The 16,610-nt window shown below is 39.8% G+C and overlaps 1 protein-coding gene across 50 annotated transcripts in view; it reads right to left on the bottom strand.

Annotated features, from left to right (window-relative positions):
- Positions 1-16,610, bottom strand: part of ABI3BP (ABI family member 3 binding protein) — a 433,553-nt gene that overhangs the window by 354,012 nt on the left and 62,931 nt on the right. For all 50 annotated transcript variants that reach the window (XM_033942670.1, XM_033942663.1, XM_033942658.1 and 47 more), the window contains exon 2: positions 6,222-6,401. In XM_033942670.1, coding sequence (XP_033798561.1) covers positions 6,222-6,401 — 180 coding nt within the window. The remainder of the gene's footprint in view (positions 1-6,221; positions 6,402-16,610) is intronic.

Below are 16,610 nucleotides of genomic sequence, written 5' to 3'. Positions count from 1 at the left end.
TAGTGGGAAATTCTACCACCTAAAACACAGGGTGCCTCCACTTTTCTAACCCCAGGTCTGATATCCTCACAGTCCGGCACCCTTGAAAAGAAGACAGAACAGAGGCAGAGGATCCACACAATTACCAAGGAACAAGAAGAACATAGGAACCATGAAAATCCTGGAAAAGCGGTCCCTGACCTATTACTGTACTTTCTTTCTTTAGAAATTCAGCACTGCTGACCACCTTGGATTACCTTGGTTACCAGACATCTGGGAAAACCCGGACATGTCCTCTTTTTAGAAGGCTGTCCAGGCTCCCAGATGGGCTTTTCATGACTCAGCATTTGTCTGGGTTTTGGAAAGCCCCAACGAACTCCGTCCGCATACGAACTCCGTCACACACATCCACGCATGCTCCAGGCCCTCCAAATGCTACCGGAGCTCATCATAGAACAGAGGTTGCTGGGGGCGGGGGGGGGGGGCAGAACTGGGTGGGGCCAGGAGACGGAACCAAACGGGGCTATGGTAGAATGGGGTGGGTCTGGAGGCGGAATGGTGTGGGGTTATGTGTCCAGGGTTTTCCTTTGTAAAATATGGTAACCCTACCTCGGATGGATGCAGTAAACCAAGATTTGAAGGTCCCCTTCCTTCAACTGAAAGCAAAATCAGGACTCAGAATGGAAACTGTTATCAAAGTCTTACAGTCAACCCCCTTCTTTAACGGGTCCTGTTTATATTTTCAGATGCCTATATTTACTAAAGAGCACTGCTGTATGTTTCATAAAATATGACCTGCGTCCTACAGTAAATAGCATGCATTTAATGTGTGCCAGTGCAAGGTAGCAGCATAGGGGTTTTGGATTTAGCTCATGCCTTTTTCAATAGTACAATACGAATTTCCCTGTCCCTGGAGGATTTTCAATCTGGGGAGCTCTTTCACTAAAGTGAAGCAAATTTTTGACTTAAATACAATTAAATTTTGGACTTAAAAACAATTAAAGGGCAAACATAGGGCTCCTTTTACTAAGGTGCGCTGGGGATTTAACACGTAGAATAGTGCGCGCTACATTGCCGCGCGTGTTAGACCTTATTGCCAGCATTGAGCTGGTGATAGTTCTAGAAGCATAGCGCACAGTGTAGCGCGTAGTAATTTCCTGCGTGCGCTAAAAATGATAGCGCACCTTAGTAAAAGGAGCCCATAAATGCACAGTAAATGCAGTAAGTGTTGGAGGCATGTCAAGCATGGCCCTTGCAATTACGACAAAGAAAAGTTCTTTATTGCACATTTATTTATTTATTATGATTTATTTACCACCATTTTGAAAAAAATTCACTCAAGGCAGCGTATAACAAGAATACGTTAAATATAAGCAATAGCCGTAAAAATATTCATTAACCCCCAAATTCTGTATATTGTGCCAAATTCTGTTTAGAGTGACTAAAGTTGTGGGAACAAATCTGTACACACTGCTGGTTTGCATACCCAACTTAATTGTTTACCAAGTTAATCAGCATCAATAAATGTTATAATTTTTGGTAGAACTCTTTATGCCATATCTTTAAAATGGAGCGTGCTATAGCTATTCAACAGAGGCATTTTAAGAAATTTACAGATGTTTGGGACCCATTAACAAAATATTGTAAAGAATGAATATTACTTTTTCCCTTTGAACATACACGTCCAAGATGCAGGGGTGGGGTGGGGATAATTTTGTTTTGTTTTTTTTTAATCTTTATTGATTTTTAATCTAAAACAGTGTCATACAAATGAACAAACAGTAGGTATTACATACATTACACCAATATCTGTACAGGTAACATATATATCATTCAAGATTTTCAGTTTTCCTACATATAACAATAACATAATATAACATAATATATAGTATAAATGAAGAATAAAGTTACCCAAATGTCACCATCAATATTTATTCCCCTCCCTCCAACCCCTCACCCCCCATGGATGTGTAAAGGTGAATGAACAAAAGGAAAGATAAATATAGTTTCTTAAAACTGAAGATAATTGTTGGGTTTTTGGGGGGTGAGATATTTGATTAGAATTAGTTTCTGATAGAATATTAAGTGATCTTAAAGTGTAAAATGTTTTTATCTTGTATTGCACTTATTGAAAGTTTTAAAATGAATAAAGAATAAAAAAAAGCATCAATAAATGACAATTAAGTACGAATTGGCACTAATTAGAAGTTAATCAAACAACTTTTTAAGCGCATTCTATAAAATGGTATGGATAACTTCTAGTGTGCGAATCTCAAATGGGAAAGTGGCCAGAGAGGAGCATGAGTGAATCTTAGGCATTCCTAAAAGTTAGATGCACTGTTATAGAACAGACCAAATACAAACACAATTTAGGCACAGGTATTTAGGCCTGGGTGTCACTGGCCTAAACGTGTGTGTGTAAATGTTAGTCACACATACAGGGATTCAAGACAAAGTTAGACAAGTTCCTGCTGAACCGGAACGTACGCAGTTAGGGCACTGGTCTTTGACCTAGGGGCCGCCGTGGGAACGGACTGCTGGGCACGATCGACCACTGGTCTGACCCAGCAGTGACAATTCTTATGTTAAGTGTCGTTCTGGTCAGCACAGAAGTTTTAAGCACTATATATAAAATTTAGGGGAACATGCATATTTTATTATCTCATTTGGGGTTGCAACCTGCAGTTTGGAAAGCCCTGCCCTCTGCTGTCCATTAAAATATTTCAATGTATATTGTAGTGACATTGTAAATAAAATGCAATACTATAATGTGTAGTTATGTTGACTATTTTTACAACTGTAATTGCCTATTATCTATGTCCAGCTTATTCTTGCTGTACACTGTCTTGGATATATTTCTTCAAAAAAGAGGTAATAAATCCTAATAAATATTTAACCAAAATAAAATAAAATTGGAGAACAATAATACATAAGCCATAACAAAGTTTTAGGTCCCAACATTCAGCTGGTGATGATCAGCACTGCCTGGAAATTCAATTCCTGGCCGTATTGAATTTCTGGGTATAGGGAGCCAGCTAAAACATGGCCAGTTAAGTGCAATATTGGGTGCTGAAAGAGATGAACTAAATATATGTTTTTTGAAATTCTGCAGCATCTAGGGCTCCTTTTACTAAACGACACTAGAGATGTTTAGTGTGGGCCACCAAGTAAATGCTTCGATGCTCTTAGAATTCCTATGAGCGTGGGAATATTTACCTTGCTGGCCCACGCTAAAAACTTCTAGCGTCATTTAGTAAAACCCAGCACTAATTAGCAAAGTACCAGTCAGTAAAAGGTTATGCAGGAGCCCTGGTAATTTATTATGACAGGCAGTGCAAGTGTTGGTGGTCCAAGGAACGTTGTAAAAGTGTGTGAAGACGTGAGAGGTCAAATTCAGACCCTTTACCGCCTGACCGATTTCTGCAAATTGTGCATGCTTGGAATTTATCTGTTTAGGATTTTTCTGCTAAGATAGGCAGTCTGATTCTGGAGACAGTAGATGAGGTAATTAAGTACCGGTACTGTATAATATTACTAGTTAGCATGGATTGGTAGCATGGAATATTTCTACTCCTTGGGTTTTGGCTAGGTGCTAGTGACTTGGATTGGCCACAGTGAGAATGGGCTACTGGGCTTATGGACCATTGGTCTGACCCAGTAAGGCTAGGAAAATCCAAACATGTCCTGTTTTAGAGGACTATCTGGGTGCCCGGACTGACTTTCCAAAACCTGGTAGTTTATCTGGGTTTTGGAAAGCCCCAACCTCTGGCTGCATTTGGAAGGCCTCTGAGCATCTGGGGATGATGGATGTATCTGTGCATGCTCGGAGGCCCTCCAGCCACGGCCCAGAGGTTGGAGAAGAAAGACAAGGTTTTGGGGGGGGGGGCGAGGCTAAGGCAGAATGAAGTGTGGCAATATGTCTGGGTTTCTACAGCAGAAAATCTGGTAATCCTATGCATGAGCAAACCATGTATATATTTTCCTGGGTATGCTTATGGAAACCACAGTTCTTTTTGTAATATGTAAGAAATTTGTAAACCTCCCAGAGGAGGTTGTGACGGAGGCTACCATTTTGGGATTCAAGCGCAAGTTGGATGCATACCTTCTTGCAAATCACATTGAGGGATACGGGTAATCAAGGTCTCCATCAGGGAGCACCTAGCATTGGCCTCCGCGTGTGCGGGTCGCCGGACTAGATGGACCTAGGGTCTGATCCGGTGAAGGCGTTTCTTATGTTCTTATATGTACTTGAACCAGTAAAATGAACGAGCGGTATAACAAGTTTAATAAACCATAATAATAATAAACCATGATGCAAAGTTTTGTATTTGAGACAAAGAGTAGTTTCTGGTTAGCTCTGTCTCCCAGCGCTAACAAAATAAAACACATTCACATATTTCTGTGATGACTGATTAGTAATGGATGGGAATCTAGAGACCTTGAATTGGACTGTTTCAGGTCATTCAGAGATACTGGTTACTGCTTGGTGCTTGGTAAGAAATTTATTCTTGCTCCGGTAAGGCTGGGTTTTTCTGAGTGGTCCCTTCAATGCCTCTGAATATCTCATTTTATTTTCCTTCTGTTAGTGCAAAGGTAATCTGGCATATGGAAAACTTTGCTACTAAACTAACGCAATGTTCCAAGTCTTGGTAGTCTCAAGTCAACTAATGAACAGACTGGATATTCAAAGGATTTTAAAAGTAGAAATAATTATTCATGTACTCTCAGATATCCGCTGGGTTGATCATCAAAGATCTCAACAACCTCTTGTTACAGCGGCTTCACCAAAAGCCTCACTAAGATAAGTGCATTATATATTTATTTATTTATTCACTTAGCGCACTTTGGTATTTTTCAAAGGTACTCGATGATTTATTCGATCCCGCAGTAAGAGGTTGTTGAGATCTTTGATGATCAACCCAGCGGATATCTGAGAGTACATGAATAATTATTTCTACTTTTAAAATCCTTTGAATATCCAGTCTGTTCATTAGTTGAGTTGATATGGAAAACTTTGGACATGATTTATTTGATTAAATAACTTGGCCAAATACTTCCGCTTGCACTTTTGATATTTCTATTTTACAGATGGGAATATTTTCTATTTTAATCTCATTGTTTCACTCTGGGTTGGTTTGGGGATAGCCTTCTTTCCTGTTTGAAGGATTCTCAAGCCCCTCTGGGTAACGTCCCTCTTTCCTGGTTGAGCGTTGGAGCAGCATCAGAGCATATAGTGCTTCAGGATGCTGTAGAAACCTCTACCACAGCTTAGTAAAGGGGGGGGGGGGGTAAGTGCCTACTCTACCCCAAAACACCCCCAAAATGGCTGGTTTTGGCTTGAATGCTAACCAGACATTTTCAGTAGCCATTGAAAATGCCTAGTTAGTCACACACAGGCAAGTTAAATGCCCAGGAGCCTCTCCTGACCATTTAAATTGTTTTGAATATTGGGCCCTTAATAAACACATTTCAACAGAGTGTGATCATCAAAGTCCAGTCAGTGTTCCCTAACTTGATCCCATAATTTAGCCTTTGCCCCTTAAATTTTTTCTCTTTGGAAGTTTAGGGTGAATTTTGGTATTATACCCAGCATTTATTTAACTGGAGGTTGTTTTGAGGTTGGGTTTTTTTTGTTAATATTTTTTTTGGAGTTATTTTGTTAATACTATTTTTTGGAGTTATGGTTTATAGAATATGCATGTGAGTTCTCTGTTCTGTTGGACTTTTTGGTGTTTTATAGAATATGCATAGCAGTTGGCTCTGCAATTAAAATTTAGGTGTGAATATTTATGCCAACTAAAACCTGGTGTAAATGCCTGTACCTAAATTCTGTGCTGATTGGACATATTATATAAGAGTGAGCGTAATATTTAGGAATGCCCACAACCTGCCCATGCCCCTCCCATGGCCGCATCCCTTTTTGAGATCTATACATTACAATTTATGCACACCACTTTATAGAATGCACTTAGAAAGCTGGGTGCATAAATTCTAATTAGTGCCAATAATTGCTTGTTCGTGGCCAATTATTGGCATTGATTGGCTTGTTAAACAATTTAGTTGCATGTGCAATTTTAGCCACCATATATAGAATGCAAGGGAAGGCATGCAAAGTTGTCATTGTAGAATGCTAGCTTAATATTCATATTTTTTGCACTTAACATTGAACGCCCTTTAGAGAATTGACTTCTGTATACAGTGCATATACTGTGGATAAACAACAGAGCCAGAAAATATCTTACCAACTTCAGTCTCATAGGATTTTCCATGGTCTGGCAGTGGAATATATTGACTGGAGAAAAAATTGCTACCATATCCCAGGATGAAGCCTTCCAATTGCATGTTAGGGCTAGGACGCAGAAACTTCAGGGCAATGGTGTCATCAGTTGCATTGATCTGAACTTTCAGGCTTTGTCTTTTAGCTATGGAAAGATGGCAGAGTTAATACAATATAGAATCTTCTAAGCCCAAATTGAACCTTCTGTGGGAAAAGACAGTGTTATATTTCTGACTGTCGGATCACATCAGTAAAAAAAATATTACTGGGATTGCAATGATTTAATACAGTGGTTCCCAACCCTGTCCTGGAGGACCACCAGCCAGTCAGGTTTTCTGGATAGCCCTAATGAATATGCATGGAGCAGATTTGCATGCCTTTCACCTCCATTATATGCAAATCTCTCTCATGCATATTCATTAGGGCTATCCCAAAAACTCGACTGGTTGGTGGTCCTCCAGGACAGGGTTGGGAAACACTGATTTAATATATTGATTCACATCAGGACACCAGTACTTGCATTCATTCATTTTCATTCACCACATAGCCTGTAGTGACTCACACATAAAATGACAATGCATAATATAATTATCAACAATGGAAATCAATTATAACATCATAATACAGGAGCCAATTCCCCATCTACCCACATGCCCATACACTTCAGTGAAGGAACACCACACCATGAACAGCTCAGCAAGTGGGGATGGCAGCTTGCCATCTTGGTAGGTTTTTGTAGTGTTGAAAATTATTGCAGCAAAAGCTGTATTCCTCAGGTCCACCATCCAGAAACCTGGTTATAAAGAGCAACATCAGCAAACCATTCCCCTGATACTTAAGACTCCTGATTTTAGGGGATCTGACTGCTATAGGTTAGTGCCAAGGGATGGAGATGGAAGTTATCCAGGCACCATTGATATTCAGTACCGGTGCCTGATAACTACCCAGACAAATAGAATTGCATAAATGGTCATTTGCTTGGATAGCTTTCTGGGTATTGGCTCGGAATATAGACTGTACCCAGATAACTTCTAGTGGCTTCCCAGGACTCAGAGATTTAGTGCCAATAGACATACATGCCCCAGATTCTGGATAGATTGCCACAGTTGGGTGCTAAGGGAAGATATGCATGCAAAGTAATTTGTTAATGAGGCTTCAACAATCAATAACTGATGTTGGCATCAATTTGAAGTTTCTAGTGCACAATTCTCTAACATCTGCACCTACATTTTATAGCATGCAATTTCAAAGAGGCATGGCTACTGAAGGAGCATGGGAAGATCAGAGGGCACTCCCAGAAGCTAGGCATGATATTATAGAATATTATAAAATGTGCAGCAAACTGCCATAAATTGGGCACAAGCATTTACACCAGGTTTCAGCAGGTGTAAATACTAGCACCCGTCTGCACTAGGCTAGTATACAGCAAAGGGCGTTCTGTGCTGAGAGTCCTTTGCTGAATAATAGCCTAGTGCAGATTTTAGGTACCATATAGACCAGCTCTGAACATCTGGATCTAAATCATTCCATGGGGCCACCATTTAAAGAAACTCTGACCACTATGACTTAAAGCCAATTGTGAGGTGTTTATTATAAAATCTGTATGATGTAAACCACTTTGGAAATTAAAGTGGTATGTCAAGCCATAATAAACTTGAAATTTGAGTGCCAATATCGGCACTGATAAACCTATTGCTCAATTAAGTTAGGCAGGCTTTATAGAATCAGGACCTTTATATATTAGACCAGTATGAACTTCTGGACCTGAGAAATAAGGATATCTGCAGTTTTCCAGGAATTATTGTTCATTTTATAGTTTTCCTTTCCTTCCCTTATGTGTCTCACATTTAGGAGGTCTTTTATTCAAGTTTCAAGTTTATTATAAATTTGATTGATAGCTTATTCAAAATTCTAAGCGATGAACATATCAGTAAAATTACAAAAATTAAGGGAGCAACAAAACAAACAAAGAACTAAACCTTATGAAACATATTGAAGACTAAATTTACAAACATAATAAAACAAGAGGAAAGGATGGGATTAATGCATGTTATCTGCAGCAGGGCCCATAAGAATAACATGGGTTCTGTGGCAGATTACACTGGTCAACAAGCATTTTGCTACTGGAGTTCTGTCACCTTTGGAGGAAGTTGTTTACTAGAGTTGCGGCCAGCTTTTGTTAAGACTGCTACATCGGCTTTAAAAGCTAGTTTTAATGTTTCACATATTGGTTTCTGACTGCTTTGGAAGAATAGTATACAAAGCATTTTTCAGGTTTCAAACTCCTGAGGCAGGCCCATTTGGGGCCAAAACACGATCGTGTCGAGTCTTGATATATAATAAAAGTGATTGGGCACCAGAGTCTCCTTTGCTGTTTGTTTCCTACTTTCCCAGTTTGTGTTTATATCATTTTCGTCAATAACGCTACTTTGAAGTGTCGGTATTTTACTGTTTTTGTAACACAATATTGCATTTTAGGACAGCTCATCAATCATATATACCAGTAATTTGAAAGTTTATACTAAAAAGTGATTGTGCTACTTTTTCTTCCTGTGAATTTTTATATTTTGTTTGTTTTTGTCTAAGATATTATCATTATTATGAACAGACAAGGTTTTGTTAACCATCCTGATAATTTATGTTATGTATGCGGACAATTTACTGCACAAGATCAGTGAAAGAATCTGTCCAGCAGACTTCAAAGAATCTGTCCAGCATTATTTTGGCTGTAAAGTTGGCGACCAAGATAAAGCGTGGGCACCTCATGTGTGCTGCACGGTCTGCTATTCCGGATTAACATAGTGGCGGAATGGGAAACGGAAGAAGATGCCTTTCGCTGTACCCATGGTGTGGCATGAACCAACAAATCATCACTCAGACTGATACTTTTGCATGTCAAAAATTGCTGGATTCACAAAAAGGAATAAATCAAAAATTGTGTATCCTGATTGCCCGTCAGCAATTAAACCTATTCCTCATGACTCGGAGAATCCAGTTCCAATTCCTTCTTCCACATCTGCAGCACAATGTGCCGAAAGTTCAGATGAAGAATGTGCCTCTGCTGCTGTGGAGTTGTATGAACCTAAAGTGGATGAAAAACAACATCAGCCCGCTAACTGAAAAAGATCTTAATGATCTGGTTAGAGACTTGTCACTGTCAAAGGAGAAAGCAGAATTGTTGGGTTCAAGACTGATACAATGGAATCTTTTGAAGTAGGACACCAAAATATCTTTTTTCCGTGATCATCACACCATCCTGGCTTCCTTTTACCAAATGGAAGGGAACATTTGTTTCTGTAATGATATTAATGGTCTCATGCATGAACTGAGATAAGAACATGTTTCTGACAGATGGAGACTATTCATTGATTCAAGCAAAGCAAGCCTTAAAACGGTACTTTTACACAATGGAAACCAGAAACCATCTGTTCCTCTTGCTCATGCAGTTGAGTTGAAGGAATTGTGCAAGTCGATGCAGACACTTTTAAAACTCACATGCTATGCAGATCACCAATGAAATCTCTGTGGTGATCTCAAAGTTGTGTCACTCCTTCTAGGTCTGCAACTGGGGTACACCAAATGCATGTACTTCTTGTGTCTTTAGAACAGTCGTGATGATGCCAACCACTACAGGCAGAAACAATGGCTAAACCGAGATGAATCCACACCTGGCATATACAATGTGAAGCACGATGTTAGTACATCGTGAGAAAATCTATCTTCCAGCACTTCACATAAAAATGAGTCTGCTGAAAAATTTTGTCAAGGCGATGGACAGAAATGGTGATGCGTTTCAGCACGTAAGAAGTATGTATGGTTTCGAGAAAAGTGAAGCCAAAATCAAAGCAGGTGTTTTTGTTGGACATGAAATCCGTGAACTGATCCTTGATGATGCATTCAAACAGAAGCTGAACCCAGCTGAATCAGCAGCATGGGAAGCATTCGTGCTGTTTGTTTAGAATTTTCTTGGTAATCACAGATCAGAGAATTATACTGAGCTTGTCGAGAACATACTGACAGCATATCAGCTAATGGGTGCCAGAATGTCACTTAAAATGCACTTCTTACATTCTCACCTCGACTTCCTTCTACCCAATCTTGGTGATGTCAGCGATGAGCATGGGGAAAGATTTCATCAAGATATCAAGGTGATGGAAAGCAGATATCAGGGAAAGTTCAATCCCAGTATGATGGGAGATTATTGTTGGTTCTTGCAAAGAGAGAAATGTACACTACAAGCGTAAAAGCAAGTGTTTCAAACATTTTTGAACATACTGACATCAATTTTGTGTGAGTTAAGAGAGGCGTAAATATATGCTCTAACATGTCTCCTTAATGTCTTCATGTTTGTTTTCAGAGTAAACTCCTTAACACAAGTTTGGTGGGACACAGTTCATACTCGCAATATTGTGCAGATATGGCAAACTGTCTAAAAAAATCAGTATGATTTAAGAGCTAGTTTTCAATTACAGATCTGAAATGAGCGTCATTAAATTAACTAAGAACACTTCTTAAGTTCTCAGTAGAACGAAAAACTTTTTTTGTTGTTGACCAGTGTAACTGAGAAAGTAGGAAACAAACAGCAAAGGATACTCTGGTGCCCAATCACTGTCAGAAACATGTTCTTATCTCAGTTCATGCATGAGATCATTAATATCATTACAGAAACAAATGTTTCCTTCCATTTGGTAAAAGGAAGCCAGGATGGTGTAATGATCACGGAAAAAAGATATTTTGGTGTCCTACCTCAAAAGATTCCATTGTATCAGTCTTGAACCCAACAATTCTGCTTTCTCCTTTGACAGTAACAAGTCTCTAACCACTTTTATTATATATCAACACTTGACACAATCGTGTTTAGGTCCCAAATGGGCTTGCCTCAGGAGTCTGAAACCTGAAAATGCATCAGAATAGGCCTTTCCTGTCCTAAAAGAAGGTTAACATGATTTTCTTGGAGGAGGACTGATGTTTGAATTTCTTCTTCATTGGAGAAGTCAGATGGCTCCACTACATGCTTTATCTTTTGTTCTCCGGGTCATAGTGATACACCCATGTCTCGTTGCTGGTGACAGTTCTCTCCAAAATACTCGGATCTTCTTCATGCCATCTCAGGAACTGGGTTGCAACCTCCACATGCTGTTGCTTGTCAGATCAGTAAGCTGTTTGGTTTGCGCAGATTTTCCTGTATCCCAAGTCATCATGCATTATGACAAATGTAGATCCATAACTGATATCCTAATTTGCAGCCAATTCAGACACTGTTATCCGTCAGTCTTTTCTAATCAAGGCATCTACCCTGACAATGTGTTCTTGTGTGTGCGATATTGATGGGCAACCAGAATGACCTTTTTACCCATTCATAAACCTTTCATTGATGTGTCTGTATATGGCCGTTTGGGGGAGGAGGGGCTGGGGAGGGCTTCGATGGCTGTAAGGGTGTATGGACTGGAGTGAGCTTTGACGGAGACTTCAGTAGTTGGAACCTAAGAACAGTACCAGGCAGAGCTTTAGATTCTTGCCCAGAAATAGCTAAGGAGAAGAAGAAGAAGGAAAAAAAAAAACCCCAACAAATTTTTAGATTGAATCAGGTTGGGTAGACTAAATGGACTATTCAGGTCTTTATCTGCCATCATCTACTATGTTACTATGGTGCTATGTCCATACTGAGTCAATATCCGATGGTAAATTTCCACAGGTTTCACTCCCTCTGCCCAAAGAAAGCGCACTATTGCATATTGTTCTTCGATGGTGCAATTTTGCAATGGAGCATCCATGTTTCTGATCTCGTGGCTGCCACACTCTTAAAGGTCAAGCATTGCACTGTGCATGCATGAACTATCCAACAGGCAATGTACGAGTACATATTTTGCATTTCACTAGCTCTGTTCCAGTTATCGCGTAATTTAACAATTGTCTTTATTTTTGATTCACCCTCGTATATGTTCCATCTGTGCTTACTTACTATGCAGTCTATTAAAATGTTTTACCAATCATTGTGTCGACATTGTAATGTAGTATACTATTCCATACTTTGTAATTTGATTTTTACTACTGTAATTGCCTGTTGCTTATACTTGACTTATTCTTGCAATACACCGCCTTGAGTGAATTCATTCAAAAAGACGGTAAATAAATCCTAATATACAAATAAATGTCTATTACATTACATTACATTAGAGATTTCTATTTCGCCATTACCTTGTGGTTCATTGATATACTATTTGCTCCGCTATTACATTCCCATCCTTTTCTACTTACCAATTAAATTTTTATATTAAAACTTTTATATGTTTTATTATTTTAAATATACTTTGTATACTACAATACTTTGATATTGATTTGAAAACAGCATATCAAACAATACAAAATAAATCATTTACAGATATATTTTTTTGTTGATTAGCTTTCTAGAGCCAGCAATGAAGGATAAAATCTGTCCTAGTCAATTTCTTTTTTTTCCCTGCCCCACACTATCCACTCCACTATTATATCTTATACAGACTTTTAGAGGCAGAGAGACCTTTAGCTTAGTTAAACTGGGCTGCAGAAATCTCATATTTTTAAAGTACATATTCAACCAGTTTCTTTATTCCTGAAATCTCGTTTGTCTTGTCTGTGTTTAGAGCACTTTGAAGGCTTCACAGAGTGTGGACTGTCTTTTCTATGTGTCTCTCCAGTACTGAGCATCTCACGGTGCCACATAAATGTTTAATAGCAAATCAGTGCCAGGAAATCTCTCAGCTTTCCTCACGCTTAGACATTTTCAAAGACTACTCTTACCCACTCAGAGTGTAGTATGATTCCCACACCCAGAGATCACATATATTACAAAAAAAATGTTTAACAAGGCCCTGGAAACAATAATAAATATTTTCCCTCAACATTAATCTGATTCTATACAGTGGGGGTAGTAAATAAGTCATTCAAAAAGACTGCAGCAATTATCTCAGTCAATGTATTAACCCGTGCCAATGGTCCCCACCACAAAACACATGCACAATATTTTTTCAGCTGACAGCATATTAAACCCCCGGAGTGATGTGTTTGGGCGCCAGATAACACACACCCTCTATTACAACAGAAACATTTCATTTCATAATATTCCCCCTCTTCAGGCCTCAGGAAAAGGAGAAAATAGGAACAGATCTCCATTTGCATTATTGTCTGTTCCATAAACAAAGTAACCCCCTCTTTTATCAATCTGCGCTGTCAAGCAGCACAAGCTAAATGCCAAGCTGCCCATTCTGTTCCTATGGGCGGCTCGGCATTTTGCTCACACTGCTCAGCAGCGCATCTTGAAAAAACCAGGGGGGGGGATATATGATGAACACATAAATTAAAGTCTACATCTTGAACTGTCCTAGTGAGTTATATAAATTACTAATGTTCCAGTATTATACAGGTTGGCCTCTCATGCTGGGAATACTCAAAGATGAATCAGCAACTTCAACATGCTGGTAACACTACTGCTGCTACGACAACACTTCTTTTTCTATTTTGGATAGCTATAAGAAATTTGAATTGCTTTTAGATACCATATTTAGGAATTCTAAGCAATTAGGACCTGATTCTGTATAGTGCGACCAAAGTTGTGCACGCAAACCTGTGCGCAGGGCTGGTTTGCACTCATAACTTAATTGTTTAAAAAAACAATCAGCACCAATAATTAGCACTAATTAGAATTTATGCTCACAACTTTTTAGGCTTACTGTAAATTCTTGTGCATGGGTCTCAAAGGGTGTGTTGCCAGAGGAGCGTGGGCATTCCAAAAAGTGAGCTGCACTGTTATAGAATATGTCCAATCCATGCAGAACCTAGGTGCAGGTACAGTAAAATCTCAATTATCCGGCATCCACGGGGATTAGTGGATACCTGATAACTGGTTTTCTGGTTGAGACTATTTTAGAAACCTTGTCTAACACACTCTCAATTCCCTCCCACCTCCTGCCCCAAAGAAACAGCGTGGCAGCAGTCGTGAGCCACAAAGCCCTCCTCTCTCCCTCAAGCCCCGAAGAAGCAGAAACAGGTGGCGGTCCTGAGCTGTGAACCCCTCGCTCCCTCCCTCCCTTTCTCTCTTCCATACCTGAAGCACAGTGGTCAGCAGGAGGCAGCCTCAAAACAGGTTGCTCGCGGCCAGCGCTGGCAGGGCCTTTCCTCTGATGTGTCAGAAGTGACGCTTCAGAGGAAAAGCCCTGCTGGGCCATGATCAGCCTGTGCCTCCTGCTAACTGCTGCGCATCAGGTACGGGAGAGAGAGAGAGGGAGGAAGAGAGCGAGGGATTTCGCGGTTCAAGACCACTGCCTGCTTCTGCCACTTCAGGGCTTGAGGGAGGGAGGGATGAGGGCTTTGTGGCTCAGGACCACTGCCATGCTGTTGCTTTGGGGCAGGAGGGAGGGGGGTTCATAGCTGCTTCAGGCTTGAAGGAGGGAGGGAGGATTTGAGGCTCAGGACACTGCCGCTGGTGCTTTGGGGGACATTTTTTTCCCCACCGGTGATTTTTATGCCAGTTGTGTGAGTGTCCCGGTTAACTGAGACCCAGTTTTTAGGCCTGGTTTTCATTGGCATAACTGAATGTGCCTAAATGTTAATCATGCAGATGGGCGCTACACATAATTCTATAAACTGTGCCTAATTCTGGAGGAGGTATATAGAATTGTGCCGATTTTTTAAGTGACATATATAGAATTTCACTCTTAATGCATAAACCTAGTGCATACTGTTAGTGCATAACCAAAGTAATCATTCCCATGCTAACATGAAAACACATGCTAATTCATGCACTAACTTCATCGACTTATGCAACTGGGAATAGATGCAGACTTATTCAGGGAATAGAAGCAGAATGCAGAAGTACTGTGGTACTGTGCTCGAGTGTTTGATCCCTGGTAATTTAAGTAAGCAGGCAGGTCACATGTTAAATGCAATAAAAGTTTTATTAGCTACTTCAGGATTTGACATTAAAAAACGGTTTTTGGCCTGTATTCAAAGGCACTTATCTGGTTAGCTAACCAGATAAAGGGGCTAATGCAAAAAGCTATCACAAGCCTAACTCCATGATTACAATGGGACATTGGTCAAGCAGTGCAGAGAGGGGTTGAGAACAGGTACATGTATTATCTTGCACAAAAGACATGACAGCATAGTGCATTGAGAAGGATGTTAATGAGGCCATTAAGCATTCCATTGAAATGCAAAGAAAAACAGGGCTTCTAATGTGGGCACAACAGCATAGCCTTACACCCCTGTTCCAATAACTTTCAGCAGCAGCAACCTCCTCCACCTATCCCACAATATTAAAAAACTAAACTAAACTAAAACTTGCTTTGGTATCCAGTGCATTCTCATCCTTAGGGCCCACCATCTTGCTGCTCCAGCCAGGAACCCATGATAGTCCTGGTTGGAGTCAAGAAACAAAAAGAAACTGTAGAGTCGATGTACCTGATGCAAGTTCTTTATTCAGTAGAATAGAATTTTAAAACGATAATAGTTCAAATCCACGTATATTTGAATAGTTCTGTTTCACATGTATTGTGAACAATTCAGATCCGTATTTATAGCATCAGGTGAGGACCTGACACAGTCCGTGTAACTCTTCCTCAGGGGTCCTAATAACGAATGAAGAAATGTAAATAGGATATCAGAGGGCTACATATTGTGATATAAATCGTGCTCTGGTGAGGACAGAAAAGCTGAGGTCATACAGCAACCGGTGTAAGTGTCAAAGCATCTCAGTGATTGATTGGAGCAACAGTGTCCATAAGAGAAGTACATTAAAACCTTGGATTGTAAGTAACTTGGTTTGCAAGTGTTTTGCAAGACAAGCAAAACATTTTATTAAATTTTAACTTGATATACAAGCAATGTCTTGCAATACAAGTACATATAGTATACACACATCACAACTGAGCTGATGGTTTTTCTCTCTCTGACACTTCAAGAGTGTAGTGACTGTTATAATACTGTGTTTTAGGTGGTATAGAGCCTATATTTCTGGTGTCTGTGGCTCAGGGGGACTAAAGTAGGGAAAATCCTGTTATAAATCCTGTGTTTTAGGGTAGCACTGATAGAACCTGCAGTTTTGTTTAAAATACTGTGTTTTAGGTGGTATAGAGCCTATATTTCTGGTGTCTGTGGCTCAGGGGGACTAAAGTAGGGAAAATCCTGTTATAAATCCTGTGTTTTAGGGTAGCACTGATAGAACCTGCAGTTTTGTTTAAAATACTGTGTTTTAGGTGGTATAGAGCCTATATTTCTGACTCACTAGTTTTTAGCCATTGTGTCTGATTAGGTGGAGAAGGGAGGGGCTCTGTTTTACTTCTAAGGTTAATTGCATTATCTTTGGGACATTGCTGAA

This window comes from Geotrypetes seraphini, chromosome 4, assembly GCF_902459505.1.
Source record: "Geotrypetes seraphini chromosome 4, aGeoSer1.1, whole genome shotgun sequence".
NCBI classification, from domain to species: domain Eukaryota; kingdom Metazoa; phylum Chordata; class Amphibia; order Gymnophiona; family Dermophiidae; genus Geotrypetes; species Geotrypetes seraphini.
The sequence above is the reverse complement of the archived record's forward strand: the minus strand, read 5'-3'. Positions and strand labels throughout refer to the sequence as shown.